Source organism: Nothobranchius furzeri, chromosome 11, assembly GCF_043380555.1.
Source record: "Nothobranchius furzeri strain GRZ-AD chromosome 11, NfurGRZ-RIMD1, whole genome shotgun sequence".
In the NCBI taxonomy this organism is placed as follows: Eukaryota; Metazoa; Chordata; class Actinopteri; order Cyprinodontiformes; family Nothobranchiidae; genus Nothobranchius; species Nothobranchius furzeri.
The window spans coordinates 67335165-67355646 of NC_091751.1; the positions used below are offsets into that span (position 1 = coordinate 67335165).

At 46.6% G+C, this 20482-nt stretch overlaps 1 protein-coding gene across 6 annotated transcripts in view; it reads left to right on the top strand.

Moving 5' to 3' along the window:
• Nucleotides 1–20482, top strand: part of dab1b (DAB adaptor protein 1b) — an 86356-nt gene that overhangs the window by 61456 nt on the left and 4418 nt on the right. For 5 of the 6 annotated variants that reach the window (XM_054742713.2, XM_070541770.1, XM_054742565.2 and 2 more), the window contains exons 3-8: nt 4169–4267; nt 5933–6064; nt 10586–10705; nt 11183–11221; nt 14695–14760; nt 15524–15583. In XM_054742713.2, coding sequence (XP_054598688.2) covers nt 4169–4267; nt 5933–6064; nt 10586–10705; nt 11183–11221; nt 14695–14760; nt 15524–15583 — 516 coding nt within the window. The remainder of the gene's footprint in view (nt 1–4168; nt 4268–5932; nt 6065–10585; nt 10706–11182; nt 11222–14694; nt 14761–15523; nt 15584–20482) is intronic. The other variant, XM_054742689.2, reaches the window with a different exon arrangement.

The following is a 20482-nucleotide window of genomic DNA, read 5'->3' on the forward strand; positions in this document are numbered from 1 at the left end:
GCTGTCCCAGTTTACACAAAACCATTTTTTTTCACCTTTTTCCCTCACAGTAGTGAAAATGAGTCGAACCGTGACATCAAAACCAATCCATGCTCCGAACCAGGATTTTACAACCCTAGTCTCTGGGTAGCTTTACCGTGTTAACCATTCAAACCAGTAACCCGTTCGTTCAAACAGGACAGCCTTTGTCTTTGCTGATCCAGGACAAAGGACAATGTCTTCAGAGTGTCTCGTGGGTTCAGTCTCCTCCTGACTCACTGAATCTATGAATGAACTGATGAATCTAATAAAAGTACCGTCTTATTAATGCATGACTCTTCCTCGTGCAGAAACCAACTGAGAGGCTGGTTTGACACCTGATGCCACATGACAGTCTTCTTCCAGTTGGCCCCTTGATGTTGCTCAAAGCTCTCACATTTATTCAGAGTTTCTTCTTTTCTGACCTCGGAGGCAAACTGGCTCCTCACTCCGAGACGCTTGAAGCCGTGTAACACTTAGGCAGCAAATGCCCCTCCTCCTCCACCAACTTACCCCCATTTATTCTGTCTCCTCTGCGTGTTCTCGTGTCACTCACAGCCCGCTATTCCCAACAACAAAGTTCACAATATTGCACTTGTGGCACATGTGCAAACTGTGATAATGTGACCCAGATAACACTCGAACCAGTCTTCTTTATAGAGTGTTGAGTCTAAATTGGGTCAGATTCTGCCCCACAGTCAGACAACGTTTATGAATTCTGGTGATTACGAATAAAAGGGGGAACTTCTAGTCACTGTGAAGTGTTTAATACAGATAATTCACCTTTCTCCAAGACCCACTCCAACATATTTACTGAGGTTAACCAGAATGGACCATACCACCTGAATAAAATGCAGACACAGACTGGATCCTTTTGGGATTTTCCATAGGAACATCCACATCACTCGTCTGTATGAGCGCTAACTCCGCTGATAAAGGAGTGCTCATCACTCGCTCTTTCAAACCTCAGAATCTAAATGATCTCATGTAAGAGACTTTCTGACACAAATAGTTAAAATACTGTCAACTGATGCTTCCAACATCACGGATTTATCAGAGAGGCGCTGAACATGAGCATCTTTGTAGGTGGCTGGTAGTTAACCGCCACCTCACACTCACACACACACACACACCTGGAGCCATGACTCCGTTAAACTGATCAAGTTTGCGGACGACACCACCCTCATCGGGCTCATCTCTGACGGTGATGAGTCCGCCTACAGGAGGGAGGTGGATCGGCTGGTGTACTGGTGCAGCAGCAACAACCTGGAGCTCAATGCTCAGAAGACAGTGGAGATGATTGTGGACTTCAGGAAAGTCACAGCCCCATCTCTCCCCCTCGTCCTGACGGACACCCCCGTCACCACTGTGGACTCCTTCCGCTTCTTCGGAACCACCATCACACATGACCTTAGGTGGGAACCATCCATCAGCTCCCTGATCAAAAAGGCCCAGCAGAGGATGTACTTTCTGCGGCAGTTGAAAAAGGCCAAGCTGCCGGCCCAGATGATGGTGCAGTTTTACACGGCCATCATTGAGTCCATCCTCACCTCCTCCATCGCTGTGTGGTACGCTGGAGCCACGGTGAGGGACAAACACAGACTGCAGCGCATTGTGCGCTCTGCTGAGAAGGTGATTGGCTGCAGCCTTCCATCTCTCCAGGACCTGTACGTCTCCAGAACTCGGGGGCGTGCAGGTCGGATAGCAGCTGACCCTTCGCACCCGGGTCACAGACTTTTTGAGCCGCTTCCCTCAGGCAGGAGGTTACGGTCCATCCAGACCAGAACCAACCGATGGCTGACTGACAACATCCTCCAATTCCTACATTGGCTTTTTTACCTATTCCAGTTACTCGATCCATGTTATATCCTTCTTTTTTACATTATCTCTCGTTTGATCCTTTCACATTCTTCTTTTTTCTAATCAAAACGACAGCAGAATGCTAGAGACACTGTGGATAAAGACAGAGGTGGATGGAGCTCAGGAACTGGTCAGATTGGAAAGAAAGCTTCATGAAAGTCCTCAAACTATAATGTTACACAGTTAGGAGAAATAAATCAGTCCAAGGGTCTTTAGCCCTTCCTCCAGCTCCATTCAACCTTTCCAGTCCCTCCAACATAACCCCTTTCTGCTGCAGGGCCTCAAAAGCTGAATCAACAAGCTTTATATGTGAACAGGTTAAATTATTTCTGGGATTTCTGAGATTCTCCTCATAATTTTACTCCTCCTGCATTTTTTTATGTTATTGTTTATTCACAGCAACATCACAGAAAGCACTGCTTTGTGTAAATTGTCGTCGTCTTCCTCCGCTTATCCGGGTCCGGGTCGCGGGGGCAGCATCCCAACTAGGGAGCTCCAGACCGTCCTCTCCCCGGCCACCTCCACCAGCTCCTCCGGCAGGACCCCAAGGTGTTCCCGGACCAGATTGGAGATGTAACCTCTCCAACGTGTCCTGGGTCGACCCGGGGGCCTCCTGCCGGCAGGACATGCCCGAAACACCTCCCCAGGGAGGCGTCCAGGAGGCATCCTGACCAGATGCCCAAACCACCTCAACTGACTCCTTTCGATCCGGAGGAGCAGCGGTTCTACTCCGAGTCCCTCCCGAATGTCCGAGCTCCTCACCCTAACTCTAAGGCTGAGCCCGGCCACCCTACGGAGGAAACTCATTTGGGCCGCTTGTATCCGCGATCTCGTTCTTTCGGTCATTACCCAAAGCTCATGACCATAGGTGAGGATTGGGACGTAGATCGACCGGTAAATCGAGAGCCTGGCTTTCTGGCTCAGCTCCCTCTTCACCACGACAGATCGGCTCAGCGTCCGCATCACTGCAGACGCCGAACCAGTCCGCCTGTCGATCTCCCGATCCCTCCTACCCTCACTCGTGAACAAGACCCCGAGATACTTAAAGAGCAAGTCACCACCAAATCAACTATTTTTTTCTGATAAACTGTATAAATGTGTGTCTAATCGTGCTGCAGACACGTGTAGTTAATAGTTTTGCACTTTAGTGCATTTTAGTTAAAATTTAAAATATCTGCCTGAAACTGTCAGTGTTGTGCCGTTGTCAGGTAAAAACTCTTCACTGCATTTGAATTTAAATCTGCCACCGCTATTGGCTAAGAGGTATGCTATGATGTAAACTGGTATATTATGATGTCACAATGTTGTGAGAGTGTGTATTTGTTAGTGGCTCCACCCTCTCGGTCTGCTAGGCAACAGCATTTGTTGCATTTTTCAAACATGAAGTGGGAGTGAAGTACACTTCTTGTAAGGGGTGACTTGCTCTTTAAACTCCTCCACTTGAGGTAGGACCTCTCCCCCGACCCGGAGTTGGCAAGCCACCCTTTTCCGGTCGAGAACCATGGTCTCAGATTTGGAGGTGCTTGTGTAAATAAATTAATAAATTCCATCTTAAAGGTACGAGTGCAACTCACAGAGCAGAGGCCAGGTTACACTATTAGTGATGAACAGAGGAGGTGTGCTGCTAGTCATGTTACTGACCCTGGTTCTGTCAGACTAGAAGACAAGTCTTTCTTCTCCAGTCCTCTCCCTCTCCTCTCCTGCTCTCCTCTCAGGTATTGTTCTGTGAAAGGCAGGCCAAGCATGCGGGTCGCATCAAACGAGCGCAGTGAACATTTTAATTGTTTCCTTTATCGAGTTGGCTGATTGAAAGAAAGAAAGGAGAAGCTGAGATCCATGGGAAAATTATACTTCAAAGGCTGAAGTGGTGGTGCAGTCAGCAGTCTGTGGAGCTGCTGGAGCGAGCTGGTCGGTCAGCGGCGCCATCCATCCTGTCAGCAAATCCAACCTTATTGTCAGTAGCTAGCAGTTACGGTTTGTCACGTTGAAGCGCAGAAGACCCAGTTCAAGAGAGAAAATGGTGCCTGGAGTAAAAAGAGCTGCAGTAATAAGACTCAAAGAACACGTTGACGTGTGATTTCCTTTGAGACAAAAAGACAAAAGAAGACTCCGTCCGTCAAAACTTATGTAAGGCCTGTCACGTCACCCCTGGTTGTTGCTGTGAATGTAGCGCCGCTTTAGCTCCTCAGCCAGGATCTGCTGTCGCGCTCACCTGAGCCAAAAGAGAACACGTCTCCCCCCTCTCACTCTTCATCTCCTCATGTCACTGTTTGTCTTTATGCCCTTGCAGGGGATGGCTTCGTCAGCGCGTTCCAAAGGGGAGCACAAGCAGAGAGTCTTTCTGACGGTGTCTTTTGGCGGGATCAAGATGTACTGTGAGAGATCAGGGGTGAGTAGCATGCCAGTGTAGCGCCGCTAGGCTGCAGCCGGCTGCTGTAGCGCAGCACATCCACACGCGTGCATGGCTCAGTTCACAGCAGCTGCTAGCGCTACCGTCTTAGATGCAACTCCATCACGCCTCTGCCGCTGTATCCACTAAAACCAAAATTGATGTTATTCATGCATTACTGTACAAACGGCGTCCTAACACGCTTAATTATAACACATAAAACACACTTGAACAAGCCAGTTTCCCCTTCGGCCTCTGAAAATGAAACCTGGCAGCATTCAATTACGGTACTTGAATTTAACATTTGACCTCAAGTCAAGTGGTTTAACGTATACATGACTGGGTTTTGCTCCAGGACCTACTAAAGATGACTCAGAGTCATCTGCCGGCTAAAATAAGCGCTGTTGTGTTGATGTTCTGAGACTCAGCTGTTTCCACCTCCACCCTGGCTCCACCCCCGCCCCACCGCACCCCGGCAAAGGCCTCAGACGCTTGATATTTCATTTACAGGATGATCAAGGGGTTTGGCTCTCCCCTGTCCTATGGTGCAGAGCTGGCTGCATAGGCCCACTACGCTCATCAGAGCTAACCGCTAATTAGCACTCAGTTCCACCCCTTAATGATCATTGCTGCTAATGCTAATTAGACCATAGCTCCACCTCAGCTGTCGTTAGTGCTAAAATGAGAATTAAGCAGCAGCGTTTGTCCTGTGGCTGCCGGTTTCATCCGACCACCAGCGGCCACCAGCACCCCCGCCAAAATAAAGCACGACCATTTCACATCTCTCCTCGATGTGGCTGTGGTGACAGTAATGGCTCGTTTCTCCTGTAATAAAAAGAGCATCGAGACTGTCGCCCTGACCTATGAGATCGCCCGCTTCTGACAAGCTCAGACCCCCCCCCCCCCCCCCTCCAATACTTTGTATTTTAATTACTGATTACAGGCTGTAAATACCACCCGACGTGGGATATCCCTCTGGAGTTATTTAGGTGGATGTGGGGATCACTCCGCGGCAGGCTGTCTGCAGGCATTTAGACGGGAATATTTTATGTAAAGCTGACATAATTCTCTGCCAAACTGAGCTCACTTGTCATATTAGTTTTGTATTTTACATTAATCTGCAGCTTTACCGGTAATGGTCCCTACAAAAAACTGGTAAACAGTCCAATGAAAGCTCCTCCCTGGTACTTAAGCTTATCCCTGCTAACAGTGGAGCAGCAGATGGGCGTGTCTAAATGACAGCTGAATCACTGTCTTCTGTATGTTTTGGTGTTTTATTGCATCACTACGCCTTTGAACACAAAAGTAAGATTATGTGTTGCTGTAAAATAGGTAATCCTGCTCTGGAAGCAAAACCATGCAACTGGATGTGACCCTCATTAAAGGGCAATGTGCAGCTCACTAGTAGCTACAGCGACTGTGACACGCTGTATAAAAGACATCTGAAAACGCTTGAGTTTTTCCTTCTGTGGTTGCATCTGGTTCAACAATATGCAAAGATGTGGGTTTGACCGACTTTTATCTTCCAACAGCGAGTGCAGCAAGTGTCGGGTTTTAAAAAGCAGAATATGGGATCAAACATGATGGTGCTTCATGTTTGGCATTATCCAGGAAGAGCAGACATAAAGCAGGTGTGACCAACATCGCTGCTTTTGTTTTACCCAGGTGCTTCTGCATCACCACTCCGTCCACGAGATCAGCTACATAGCCAAGGACACAAGAGACCACCGCGCCTTCGGATACGTCTGTGGAAAGGAGGGTCACCACAAGTTTGTGGCCATCAAAACGGCACAATCTGTAAGTATTAGTCCAAAATGGTTTCACGAATCCTAATAACACTAACTGAAGAACCGTTTTCTTTGGTCTAGTCGATAAAGAATGTGTTTGCATTGATAAAAGTGGCAGAGTCATGCGGACTTTATCTCTGCTTATATGGAGTGCCTCTCTGCTGCTGTTTCTCCTAATCCATCCTCGACAGCCCTGACCGTGAGGCCAAAACTTCCTGTCGATAAGTGTTGCCATGTTCTATTCCTGCAACCAGAGCCTATGCAGTAGAAATGTGGTGTTTGTTTAGCTACCAAACGCTTGAAATAACACTTTGAATCAATAATCAATTTCCCTCTGGGATGAATAAAGTATTTTTGAACTGAGTTGAATTGAACATAAAGCAGGAAGGTACTATGGAATCACGGGAAGCAACAGAAAGGGAAAAAAACAATGTGAGTTTTGTTTGTAGGACAACGTCTTGTTTGTTTACTTGGAGGGGGCGGGGCTTCAGACTTGTCCTGGAACCACCCACTAGAGCAATGACCCTCAACTGGCAGCCTGCGAACCACATTCGGCCTGCCGGTGTCGGTACAGGATCGGCTCGGGGTCCTTCGACTGCCGATGACATCAAAGTAGTTGATTGGCTGAACATGAACCTTACGGGAGTTACGTAATCACGTTACGTTGATATCACGTTACGTTGGTCCAGGCAAATCTTTCTGTTGGAAAGATGGACAACTTTTACAAAGAAATCCATCATTACCTCTTTGAAAATACACTTTTAGCATAGAGCTGCATGTATATTAGGGCTGAACGATTAGCTGCACGTGCAATTAAATTGCGATGTGACAAAAGGAGATTTTCTAATCGCAAAAGCTGCAATTTGGCAGCGAGTGGTTAGCACAATGCTAATATACATGGAAAAACCCATAGGAATGCTAATGCTAATATCGCCGATTACATTCTTACAAATTATGAATTAGAAACGTGCCAAATGATTACATTTGGAGTCTAATAGAAAGTAAAACTACCATCAATCAAATAAGTACAGACAGGTATTTTAGTAAAGCCAGAAAACTTTTAACTCCAGAGTTTTGGCTAGCAGCTATGAGCGTACCTGAACTACGCATGGACAAGACGTCAAAAACTCTAAACACAAAATACTTCAATAAACGGGACGCACTTCTTTCCTGCAAATACAATTTCACAGGTGTTGCTAATACCTATGATCCTTCAAGGGATGTGCTCAAATGAATACAATATAGTGTTTTATTTTACAAATACCATTATAAACACAAACTTACGTCGTAAGAAACATTATTTTAATAACGAAACTGCTAAATTCTTTCCAACAGTATAGATGTGTAGTGTATTTTGTCCGAGTGGGTTTGCCGTACATTGACGTCATCGGCAGTCGAAGGACCCCGAGCCGATCTTGCACCCGAGCAGATCTTGTACCGACAGCGGACCTTTCCGCCTGGCCCCCAACCCTTTGGACCATAACGTCCACCAACTGGGGTACTTTGAAGTTAAGCAGCAAAATCCATGCCCCAAACATCAATAACACATTCTCCAAACACAACTAACACTAGAATCAAAACAGTTTGGATGGAAAACAAAACCATTTTAAATATTAATAAATTAAGACTTTATATCAGAAGAGCATCTGATCGTGTCTGCTGGAACAATCTCTGACCCTTGAACACATTTTGCACTCGAGGGTGCGGTTTCTTTCAGCTCAGAGTAGATGCACTTTTTCTGCCCCAGGATACTGTTTGGACTTGATTACCACATGAGTTCCTATTGGATTTCAAGGCAGCTATGAGCTATCTCTTTTACTAAAACCCCGTCTACTGAGGTAACCTTGAACTGAAATGGTGTAGACAGAAGGATGTACCCCAGGAGGGGCTGGACCTGCCTCTGTTTTAGATTGTTAATAATTCTAATCTCTATCAAGGTGACCTTCTTACTCAGTGGATGGAAAACCATAGAAATGACGGTTTTCTGGGTCAGGTGGGGGCATAGGCGTCTTTTTAACCGGGGACGCCGGGGACATGTCCCCGGCAAAATTTGTGATTGGCAGCTGTGCCCCCCCCCCCCCCACTTTAAAAAAAGCCTGCTGATGAGGATTTTTGTTTTACCAGCTCAGATCTTATACCAGGGGTCGGCAACCTTTTCCCATCAAAGAGCCATTATTACCCGTTTCCCACAGTAATGAAAACACTGGGAGCCCCACAGCGGCCGCAGCGTTGTGGGCGGGGCCTACCCTCAGACAGCAGAGAGCTGCTCACAACCAGGTGACAGCAGCCGGTACCGGTCGCTCGCATGGGCGTCGCACCCGTGGGGGATTCAACACCCACACTTTTCCTTCTGTTTTGCTCAGCTCCACTCCAGTCTGGTTTCTCTATGTCGCACTAACTCTGTTTGCCTCATCTCCTTCTTCACCTCCCGCTTCTGACAGCCGATGTCGGGTTTCCAGGAGAGCAGGAGAGGGAGGGACGGAAGAGCTCGACTGGATTCATAATTTTACATCTTGACATTAGCTGTACAAAGTCTGAGTTTGATAAAGTGAAGAACAACAATTTGCAGAGGTTTATAACAGGCGCAGCACCAGGTTTTCATTTTTGGGTGGGCCACGGTAGTTTTGGACGGACCTTAATAAGCAGTGACTTAGTGAAGCAGGCAGGTCGCGCTTGAAAATTTCGTTTAAAAAGACGTCATAAATGTGTTCCCCCGTCATTTTTATTTCTAAAATATGAAGTAAAAACTCACAATTTAATTTTCATTCATTTGTCATTAATATGTAGTCTACAACCGTGTGTTAAGTGGACCATCTTCCAGTAAAAGCAAAGCATCCAGCCCACCTCTCCAAATGCGTAAATGTGCATCAGCCGCTAGTTAGGCGCGCCGCGCGCTCCATCAGCTACGTCAGCCCAGACAAGAGCAGAGCAACTAGAGAAAGAATAGATAATTCTGTCTGGATGTGGACGGAGATTACATTTTACAGCAGCCTGATCATCATTTAAATACGTAAACCTCACCTGTCTTCTAGTCCACGCTATCAGCATTATTTTAATTGGTGTGTGTGTGTGTGTGTGTGTGTGTGTGTGTGTGTGTGTGTGTGTGTGTGTGTGTGTGTGTGTGTGTGTGTGTGTGTGTGTGTGTGTGTTTTCCACTTCAAACACTGGTCTAACCAACCAGACCAGCGTGTCCAGTAACATATTAATGTTTCACTTCATGTAGGCTAGGAACGTTTCACCTGCCGTGGCCCGACCGCTTCTGCTCCACATAAACTTTGTGCGTAATCAAATGTCTCTACGGGTGCTTTCTGAGCTGAAGAGCTATTCTGCCTCAGACTGGATGCGTCATGCGTCTCCATGTTAGAGACGGGAACAAGCGCTGTTCAGCCAAAGTTTCATAATTTCATAAAAAGAACATTTTTCCAAGTGACACATCCCTCAGAGAGACCGGGTTTCCAGACTGTTTCAGTGGGAGGAAATCTTACCGCATGCGCCGTGGTTCTGCACTGCGCTGCGAACCCCTCAGATCTTCAGCCCACTGTCCACCGTGGGCGCTCCGAGCCGCACTGAACACAGTGTCCAGTATAAAGCTCTGATGTTCTGATGGGAATCAAGTTACCTCTGCGATGTGCGTATTAAAATGTCAGCTCATCCATGCGCATCAGTGTGCGTCGGGGTAATTCTTTCAAAACAACCAACATCCTTGAGTTTATCCGTCAATATGTGGCAAGGTGCAGAAACGAGGGTCCGGGCGGGATTCGATCCCCAGACTCCCGGGTGAGAGTCATACGCTCTAACCAGTCAGCCAAAGGGACATCCCCTTGGCCAAGTAGCAGGGCGCATTATCTATCAGGACACTGTGACAGGACACTCACACTGCCACACCTGATTATGAAACTTTGGCTGAATAGCACTTGTTCCTGTCTCCAATGTGGCGACGCATCCAGGAACCTGTCTGAGGAGAAGCCCAGAATCTCACATCCTCTTCAGCTCAGGAAGCGCCTATATGATTACGCACAAGCGTGACGCGTCAACCCGGTCTCACAGTAAGACCGGGTTGGACCTGTTCAGGTTTACGCAGACAATCTTTACATTTAGAATTGGCATACAGATGTAAAATTAATGCAGTAAAATATAAAGCTTTTTATTTAAATATCCATTCATTATTTTACAAGCACAGAGAGCCGCATCAGATGGATGGAAGAGCCGCATGCGGCTCCAGAGCCGCCGACCCCTGTGCTAGCCTACTTTATTGTCCCCAACAATTTTTAAACCCCACTCAAGTGTATGGTTATTGTCCCCAGCAATTCTGAAAACAAACTGACGCCCTTGGGTGGGGGGACCAGGTAGAGGGTTAGGGTTTTGGTTGACCTCTCAAAGGTTCGACCTACACAGCTTTTAACAAGTATAGGCTTGAAGGCGCAAGTTCCTTTGAGAGTTTTTAATTGACTTCTGTCCAGTGAGCACCTCTGTTAAAAATTGCATCTTAAGTAGAACAAATCGTTCTTCATTTTCCAACTCCCACATCCAGGCAGAGCCTCTAATCCTGGATTTACGCGACCTCTTCACGCTTATCTACGACATAAAACAGCGAGAGGAGCTGGAGAAGAAGGCCCAGAAGGACAAACACTGTGAGCAGGCAGTCTACCAGGTAAGGCTTCCTCTGAGCTGTTCAGCGCATTTTTTTTATGTGAACCATTTTGAGGTGAAATCACACAGAAATCAGCTCCTGATCGAGATAAAAACATTTTAAACATGGATTCAACAGTGCAGCTAGATGTAAAAAAAGATCTTTCACTTTTCTTCTGTTTTGTCTTTTTCACTTGAGGTTTTCAGATTAACAAACATGTTTCAGTATCAAAGATGACCTGAGTAAGCACAAGATTCAGTCTTCAGATAATAATTTTATTTATTTAAGGGAGCCTGTGTGTAACAGATCGCTAAACTTTATAGCTTAATAAGAGCCCTAAAGCAGAAAAGCAGACCGAACCATCATACTGCCACCACCGTGTCGGACAAAGGAAAAGACTGAGATGATCGCATGGTTTGGGTTTATTCGTTTTCTATGTATTTTCTGATGAGACTGAAAACCAAACGGTGTCATCTGTCCTTTGTTCCACCAACACAGACCATTCTGGAGGACGAAGTGGACGATCCCGTTTACCAGGTGGGTCTTTCGGCTCTAAGTAATTTTGTTATGTTATTAGTTCTTAGAGTTGCCTCTGTGTGTGTATATATAATTTAGACTGGGTTCACTCTTTATTTGATGTTTCTTTCTCCTGCCACTGATCTGCTTGAATTAATATTGCATAATCTTGCACCATTGCAGTAATACAGTAGATCACCCTATAGCGGACCGTTTTGTTCAACCATCCAATCTCATTTTGCAGTGTTGTAGAATCATATTTAAGTGAATCTGTGTCAGTGTTCCTATTTTTCCCAAAGACATGCCCTCTCTTTCCCTGACTGGATGTTACCCCCACCACCACCACCACCACCCCCACGTCCACTTCTTCTGCCCTGCATCTGTTTGGCTGACCATGACTTTGTGTTTTTTCTGTTTGCTCACACTGAATACAGACAACTCTAACTCTTACCCTGAGTGTTGGTAGGACAACTGCCTCCCAGATCATCAAGCGTGTTTCACGTGATGTCATTCCATTTGTAGCTATCAGATGATGTTTGTGTCGGTTGACAAAACTCCAGGAACTTTGAAAAAATACTTTGACATTTTGAGAAAAGACACTTCCTAAAGGGAATGTTGAGATGATCCATGCATTCCTTACATGTGGGTTGGATGGAAAAGATGCAGAAAGCCTAACAGTTTATAGAGCTAATACAGTATCTGTGTTTTCCTGCCCCCCATTCCAGTTTTGCGTGGCTGCAGTTGTCACATGAGTGAAACCTGGAGGGGGACCCATAAGTGTGTGTGTGTGTGTGTGGGGGGGGGGGGGGGGGGGGGTAAATATTAGGGTAACAATCGGTCACAGCAGGGGTGGGGAACCCTGGTCCATCGAGGGCCGCTATCCAGCATATCTTAGTTTCAACCCTGCTTCAACACGCCTGATTTCAATCAGCAGGTGATTAACAGGCTGCTGCAGAGCCTGATGAGCTGCTGCACAGGTGTATCAACCACTGAATCAGAAGTGTTGGAGCAAAGACGTGCAGGATACCAGGCCTTGAGGACCAGGGTTCCCCATGTCTGAGTCACAGGAAGTTCTATTCACAACTGGACAAACAGAAAGGCGTGCCCTAGGAGAGATGCTGGTGAAGGTTCTCAAATGGAGGCAAGTTTCCTTCATTTGAACCCCTTTGGGTTGTAGGAGACAGAAATGAGTGTGCATGAGGACGTGATCCGATGCTAACCCGCACAGACTGAATTAACCATCACCCGTCCATTTCCTCACTCTAAGACGACATGAAAACTTGTTGCTATTAACCGTACGTGAACATTAGAGATTGTTTTGTTTTGACTTTATAGTGTCAAGGCTGAATTCAAGGTTATTTACCAGTGGTAGTGTTCAGAGGAACCGGTGGTGCTGGTGCTCGGCAGCCTTGCTTCTGTCAGTGAAGCTCACCACCACCAGTGTGTGAACGTGTGTGTATGTGTGTGTGGGTGGGTGGATGACTGAGGTGTTGTGAAGTGCATTGTAGAACCCAAGCAAGCACTACATCAAATCCAAAACATTTACCGCTAAGCATTTATTTGTCGAGCCAACACCTCAACGTTGCATATTTTAGCCAAGAAAGAAGAGCAAACAGAGTCGTGTTAAGCCTGGTTTATGCTTCTCCGTCAGCTCCGCAAGGACAGACACGCACGGATTGACGGAAGCGTTTTGCTCTCATACTTCTCCGTCTCCTGGAGAGTGTTGCAAAGCAATTGCCCGGCAGGACAACAGAGGGCATAGCGCTGTTCTGTGGTATCCTGTCATGTATCGGTCCAAGATCGTGTGTTTATATTGTGTTTTTTTGTATATAAGAGACTTTTTAGCACGGACAAATGTGTCTCTCATTCTCCTCCTCCTCTTCATGCGCTCGCCACCCCTAAACCCACGTTTCCTGTCCTTTCCGTCCACAAATAAAACGCTTGCTGCGCATCGTTTCACTCCTCCAGTCACGGGGAATTAAACGTTCATATTTTTAGAGTTTTTTCGCGAGGTATTCTTCAAGCTATCTCCCTGTCTGCCGCTAGTTATTCTTGGCTCTCTTTGCAATGGCGGCGCTGTAAACAACAGCGGCGTCCTGACCAATCACAAGCTTGCGTTGTCCGTCTCAACTGATGGATGTTTAGAAAAGAGAGCTCGACTCCGTCCGTCCTTGCGGAGCTCTCCGGCAGGCACGCAAGGACGGATAATGGCGTTGCGTGTCTCCGCGCTGACGCAGACGGAGAAGCATGAATCAGGCTTTACTCTTAAGCTTGGTTTATGCTTGACACATTAACTTTCCGCTTGGTGATGCGGCTCGCGGATGGAACGCGCTTCACAACTTGCAGCGTTTATAGTTCATGCGGCTCGTCTCTGCAGTGAGCCAATATTCTCCCAAACTGTAGGGGGCAGCATGGAGCTCTACGGCATGCATCCAACACTACACCATAGTAGAAGTAAAAATTACTGTTGTTTACAACATGGCATTTCAGCATTTTTTAACAGCGTCCTCGTCTTTTCCGACAGTGCGAGCTATTTCTCTCCAAGAATTATTAACAACATGTTGATCGCGGTGATCTCTGAGAGCTGAATCATACAAATGTCTGTATTTACGAACCTCTGCCGTACTAGTTCTTGCTGGTCCGCCATGTTTTTCCGCGTCCGACCGTCCGCGTGGTTAGAAAATTTCCTAGGTGCGGAAAGTTTTGGCCGTGCGGAGGCGCGGTGGAGGGGCGTGGTTGTTAAAATGACGCAACTTTTCCGCGCGGAGCCGTGCGAACCTCGCGGACGCGTCAAGCATAAACCAAGCTTTAGACAGTCAGAGGTGAGATGTTTGCGTATCATGAAAATGAAAGACTCCTGCCATTTTCCAACCCAACACACTCCAACTATCTTCTACCTCCTGAAACAGGCATTTACTCACACTAGACCACAGCAACATTTATTGAAACGAATAAATGACTGCTTTCACATATTACTGGAAAACACGTTTTTTGGTACAATTAACCAATGTAAAAGACTATGTGGGTTATTAAACTGGTGAACAGCATCCATACACACATCTAAAAGTTTAACATTTCTCCCAGAATGTCAAACTATTTTGTTCTGCTTCATGCAAGATGTGCAAAGATGGTTTTCTCCATATATAATCCCATTGTTGAGACATAGTTGGAGAGAGGGCTTTAGGTGGGGAAACCTACTGCTGGGGTTGGAGGGGGACCTCTAGCTAAGACCTCCACGTTGCTTGAACTACTGCCTGACTTGTTGTACTTGTGCTCTTTTCTCTTTTTCTTTCTCTTCTCATCTTCCTCGTGTCCCACTCTTCACACCCGTTTCCTCCTGATCTCATTTCACTTCCCTCTCAACACAATTGGTGCTGCTACATGTTTTCATTTATTACTGTCATGTCTGTGTTTTATCCCCCCCCCGCTTCCCCCTCCCCCTTTCCCTCTCTTTCCCACACCTCCATGCTTTGTCCACACCTTCTGTTTTGTAGTATATAGTGTTTGAGGCCGGACACGAACCCCTCCGTGGCCCCCAGTCAGAGGAGAGCGTTTACCAGGTACCAGACAAGCTCTGCCCCGTTTCTTCCACCTCTTCCTGTAGCTGCTCCACCAGAAACACTAGCTCATGTTTGGGTAGCTGAATGCTTTTGAGTACCTCCGACATTCCTTAACAGTAGGTGGTAATCATGAGCTCTAGTGAGGCGATGATGGACACCTTCAGTAGTCTAACATGAGATGTGAGTAGCCAGTAATATAACAGATGTGCGACAATCATAGATAGCAAAACACAGTTTTATACATTTATTGAACCCCGCAGCGTATACAAGCTAATGTTAGAAAGGTTAAAATAATTCAGTTATGTCTAATATGTGTTTAGCAGAGAAGCACCAAGAACTGATCTCAGAGTGAAGCCAGATCAGGAGACGTGGGAGGAAACAACCAAATATTAAGCGGTTGGAGAGGTATCGGGGCCAGGAGCGACAGCTGTAGAAATAGACAGCAGCGTTCCAGAGTCATCTCCATAAGTCAGATGAAGCTGCTTAGATCGTTGCTGGGTAGACGTCTTCACACAGCACGTTGCTCCAAGCTTCGTTAGTGATCGATGCTGATTTAAGCAGAATCGATTCAGCAGCACATCGGTGGACTTAGCATAATCCCACTCTGCATCTAAAATCCTGACCTGGATAGGAATTGATTCAGGGAGACTTTTTGTGTTTTTAATAGACATGTCTTAATCCTCCTGTGTTTAAGTGCCCAGCCAGTAAAGCAAACCAAACAGTTGTTGATCTGTGACTTCATTCGACGTCTAATCTAATGCAGGTCCCCACCAGTCAGCAGAAGGAAGGGATCTATGATGTCCCAAAACGCCATTGCATGACTGTAGGTGTTTTCATTTTTATTATCATTTTATTTTCTTTACTGCTTGCAAACCTCTCTCTAGAATCCTCTGGAAGGAAGTCCCGTAAACCTTCCTTGACAGCTTCTATTCTGTTTGGCAGCCAGTGGGCTCAACACAGCAATTTCCGAACATTAGATGATTCCGATGGGATTTTTATTGGCTCTGTGTCATCCTGACCTGTGAAGAGTTAAAACCAGCCAACTGGTCTGCCAGTCAGACACATCAGTAATTACACAGAACATTAGATAGGCAAGCTTTGTGCACTAAATCCAATCTTGTGCAGAATTAGATGCATATCATCACCAGATGGTCAAGACAAAATAAAAATCTGTTTCTCGGTCCCACTGGACCAGAACACGGGACTGGTGGTAAAGGAGTGCCTGTTTCATCTTCCTCAGAGGATGAAGATGAGAGGTTTGTAGGTGGGGGAGCACTGACTTACGTTGCATGTGTTGTTCAAGGTCACTCCTTAAAAACTATGGCATGGTACGGGGGCCAAAATTATGACTACTGCCCAGCAGCAGGAGGCTATATAAATTCCGAAGCAAACTACTGATCCTATTGATGATAAGCTGGCGCCAGTAACTGAGAGGCTGGCACTGCTTACTGAGGAATAGCACCTTTACCGGCGTTATTACTAGATACGCTAGGGACTAGCAGCCCTCGGCAGGTCATTGATAGGTTCAAACGCTCCCTCTGCTGTCTATTAGCATGGATAGGCTAGCGTTAGCCTGGACGGGCTGGTGTTAGCAATGGAGAAGCTAGCCATTAGCGTGCCTAGGCTGGCCACTAGCTGGATTTCCTACCCCCTTGATGGACCATTAGCATGGATAGGCTGGCGTTAGCATCGGAGAGGCTAGCCATTAGTGTGCCTAGGCTGGCCACTAGATGGATATCCTACCCCCTTGACGGACCATTAGCATGGTTAGGCTGGCGTTAGCATCGGAGAGGCTAGCCATTAGCGTGCCTAGGCTGGCCACTAGATGGATTTCCTACCCCCTTGACGGACCATTAGCATGGATAGGCTGGCGTTAGCATAGGAGAGGCTAGCCATTAGCGTGCCTAGGCTGGCCACTAGATGGATTTCCTACCCCCTTGACGGACCTTAAGCATGGATAGGCTGGCATTAGCATTGGAGAGGCTAGCCATTAGCATGTCTCGGAGAGTCACTAGTCAGCTAGTGGCCAGCCTAGGCACGCTAATGGCTAGCCTCTCCAATGCTAACGCCAGCCTATCCATGCTAATGGTCCGTCAAGGTGGTAGGAAATCCAGCTAGTGGCCAGCCTAGGCACGCTATTGGCTAGCCTCTCCAATGCTAACACCAGCTCGTCCAGGCTAACGCTAGCCTATCCATGCTAATAGACAGCAAAGGGAGTGTGTGAACCGGTCAATGACCAGCCGAGGGCTGCTAGTCCCTAGCGTATCTAGTAGTAACGCCGGTAAAGGTGCTATTTCTCAGTAAGCAGCGCCAGCCTCTCAGTTACCGGCGCCAGCTTATCATTAATCAGGTCGGTAGTTTGCTTCAGAATTTATATAGCCTCCTGCTGCTGGGCAGTAGTCTTAATTTTGGCCCCCATACCGCGCCATAAAAAACTGCCATCAAAAACAACTTGAAGACAATTCAGTCAAACATTGACCCAAAGATAAACAGTGCCCAGCTTGTAGTCTCTGCTGTTCGTGAGCACATCAGACCGGCGGCCAGCCGCGGCCCAGTGCTATCTCACCTCAACAGCCCATGCCGGGTTAGGTTGCAGCCTCCATATCTCTAAGTGTTACTGCTTGTCTGTTGATTCAGTCGGAGCTTTCTGAGAACCTGGAGCTTCTCTGATCTGTTGTCAGTGTCTGCAAGGAGAAACCTGTGTACAATGTTTGCCTTTTGTTACCTTTTAAAATTTTGACTCGGTCTGTAATGGTTCAACGTGTCATGCAAGCAGAAACGTATCTGTTATGTCTGAGCCTTTTGGAGAAGAGCATAAAGCCCGTGTCAGCAGCGACTGCTGCCGTCCCTTTGTCTTTCTCTTTACCTGTTCTGGGTTTGTATGTTTATTCAGAGCATGCTAATGTGCTGTGTTTTGTCTGTTTCTGTGCTTTTGCATTGATTCATTGTCTGCTTGAGCATGGCCTCAAACATCCCATGCAACTTTTTCATTCCATGTCTTCCACAGCCACTCTGCTTTTGTTAAGTCTCACTGGGCTGCGACTGTTGGAAACAGACTCTTAACGACATCCACTGGGAAGTTTCCTAAATGTCCTGAAACTTTGGAGCTGTTCTCCATAGATCTTTGATCCATAATCGTTTACGGCAGCGGTAAACTAAACTTCTAGAGGTGGCGACCACGAGAAATTTAAATAGCCTAAAATAAAGGTTGTTTCCCTAATCAGAACCTCAGGGTAACTGTATCAAAACTTTGCAGCATGCACATGTCTCTCCACCCGGCTGCACAAGCAGGCCACCATAGGTGTTACCAGCATATGTTCTGTTTTTGTCACGTTTTAGTCGGTGAAAGAGCATACATTTCTGATCTAGTATGCTGGTTCTGCATCCCACAACCAGCGTCCCGTGCTGGACCAGCATACCAGCACCAAACACAACATATGCTGGTAACCAGCGGTTTTCTCCAGCAGGGCATTTCACCAGGCCAGCCAAAAGGACCCCAAGCCATTTCAGGACCCACAGGAGTGCCTGAACTGGGGGAGCTACTTGCCCAGTACAGCCACTGAGCACAACTTTTGGTAACCTGCTGATTGGTTGTAATTCAGCAGACGAGGCTCAAAACAATCAGTATTTGTACAAGTGGAGGAGTTGCTGGTGAAAAATGGAAGGAAAAGAAAATAGCTAGTGTTCACGCTGCTTTAATTGCTGTTGCTAAACTCCCAACAATGAAAAGTGCAGCAGAAATTTTCTCAAACAGTATAAGGCCAGGGACACACCGGCCACCGAAGCGCCACGAAACGGGGACCGCCGTCCTTTGGCGCCCTTGTTATCCTATTCTATAGACCACATGGGCTGCCGAAGCACCGTGCGCCGGCGCGTGCCGGCGCTCCAGCCCGCGCCGTGCAGCGATCGTTCGGCATCTGCTCTATTTTTTTCGCGAGCCGCGGGTGAACCGTGTCAATTCTGGCAGGAAGTCAAACCTAGACATAAGAGGCAGGCCGGTAAATTTAACAAAATAAAGCATTTCAAAATACAATTCCGCGATAGTCGAATGTGTTCGTAAACATACACTGCATAAAAAACACACACACACGTGAAGGGGGTGTGGTTTTGGGTGTCTTTCAAGCAGAGCAAACAGGACAGAGAGGCAGAAAGTCAGGACAGCTATTAATAACTGGTTCACATCATAGGATCACACACACACACACACACACACACACACACACAGCAAGGGGGAGGGGAGTGTAGAGGAAAAGAGCAGAGAAAAGGCAGAGAGGAAATGGAGGACACCAAGTGGTTAAAAGAAAAACTACGAGGCGCGCCTCGACCGGAGCGGAGAAACAAGCGTCTGGTCTGAACTGAGGAGCAGCGAGCAGCGAGCAGCGACCGAATTTCGTGAGCGCTTTGCGGCGCTTTGGCGGCCGGTGTGTCCCTGGCGCAGAGCACTGTAAAAAAAGACGCATCTTCTGGTCATTGAGCACCACATTTTATGTCACACAGCCACTCTCCCGGTCCTCCAAACTGAGTAAATTATGACGCATTTTGACAGAATAAAAGTTTTGATGTCAGTGGACATTTTTTAGTACTGATCAGTGACATCTCTCTCTGCCAAAAAGGCTGCGATGTGCTGATGTCTTATCAAAGTCCTAAAATGGCTGAATTTGTATGGAGACAAAGTGGCAGCTGAGAGGACCAAGCACTCAAATCTCCAGGCCAATTTTCCCCTTCCGAGAAATTTCCCTGCACTCCAATACAAGGTTTCACTGTTGGTGATTTATGTTATTAAGGATTTCATAATTCATAACAAAATAATTCTGTTCACCTAATGATGAAATAAAAAAGTTTAGAAGGAAGCTTTGTATCTAATTCTGATCATTTGGATCCACACTGGGGAAAAGGTTTGATCAGACTGATGAGCTAACGGCTAATTCTCAAACGTATCACATAAATGTTTTATAAACCCGTACACCAGCAATCAGTTCAAATTACAAGACAACCAAGTCCAAGTCGAGTCCAAAGTCACTGATGTGGAAGTCCAAGTCCTTAACTTTGAATTTTCAAGTCATATTCAACTGACCTGTCCAACTTCAATTTAATGACGATGATAAATAAATTCCAGAAATAAAGTTTCTTAAAGCTTCATTTATTTGCTCAAACAAGCAGGAAGTGCGACTGAAACTGATCATAAACAAAGTGCTGCTGCATTCAGCAGTAAACCAAACCCAGAACCAAGAATGATTCATGATTTTTGTCCATGTCGTGCCTGCGCTTTGTGTTGAAATATCAAATATGCTCGAGTCATCACCAAGTCAGCAGATGCAAGTCGCAAGTCATTGGCGTTCAAGTCCGAGTCAAGTCGTAAGTCTTTATAGATTTTGTCAAGTCAGAAGTCATTAAAATAATGAGACTCAAGTCTGACTCAAGTCCAAGTCATGTGACTCGAGTCCACACCTCTGTAGTGACGTGTCTCCAGCCAGTCGCCAACAGTCGCAGTTCTGTGAGACTTTAGGAGATAGCTATAGGAGACCACAGAGGGGACTGAAGCGGGGGTTACATGGGGTGAGGTGGCCTCATGGTCTCAGTTGGGCGGTTTGAGGAGGTGGACGAATTAAACACACCCCTGTGAGTTTTTATCAGCTGGCGGAGTCTCATCTCTCTCGTGACTGGCAGACAGAAGAATCATCAGAGTGGTTGATAGCCTTTTACCACCTCAATTAGAGAAAAG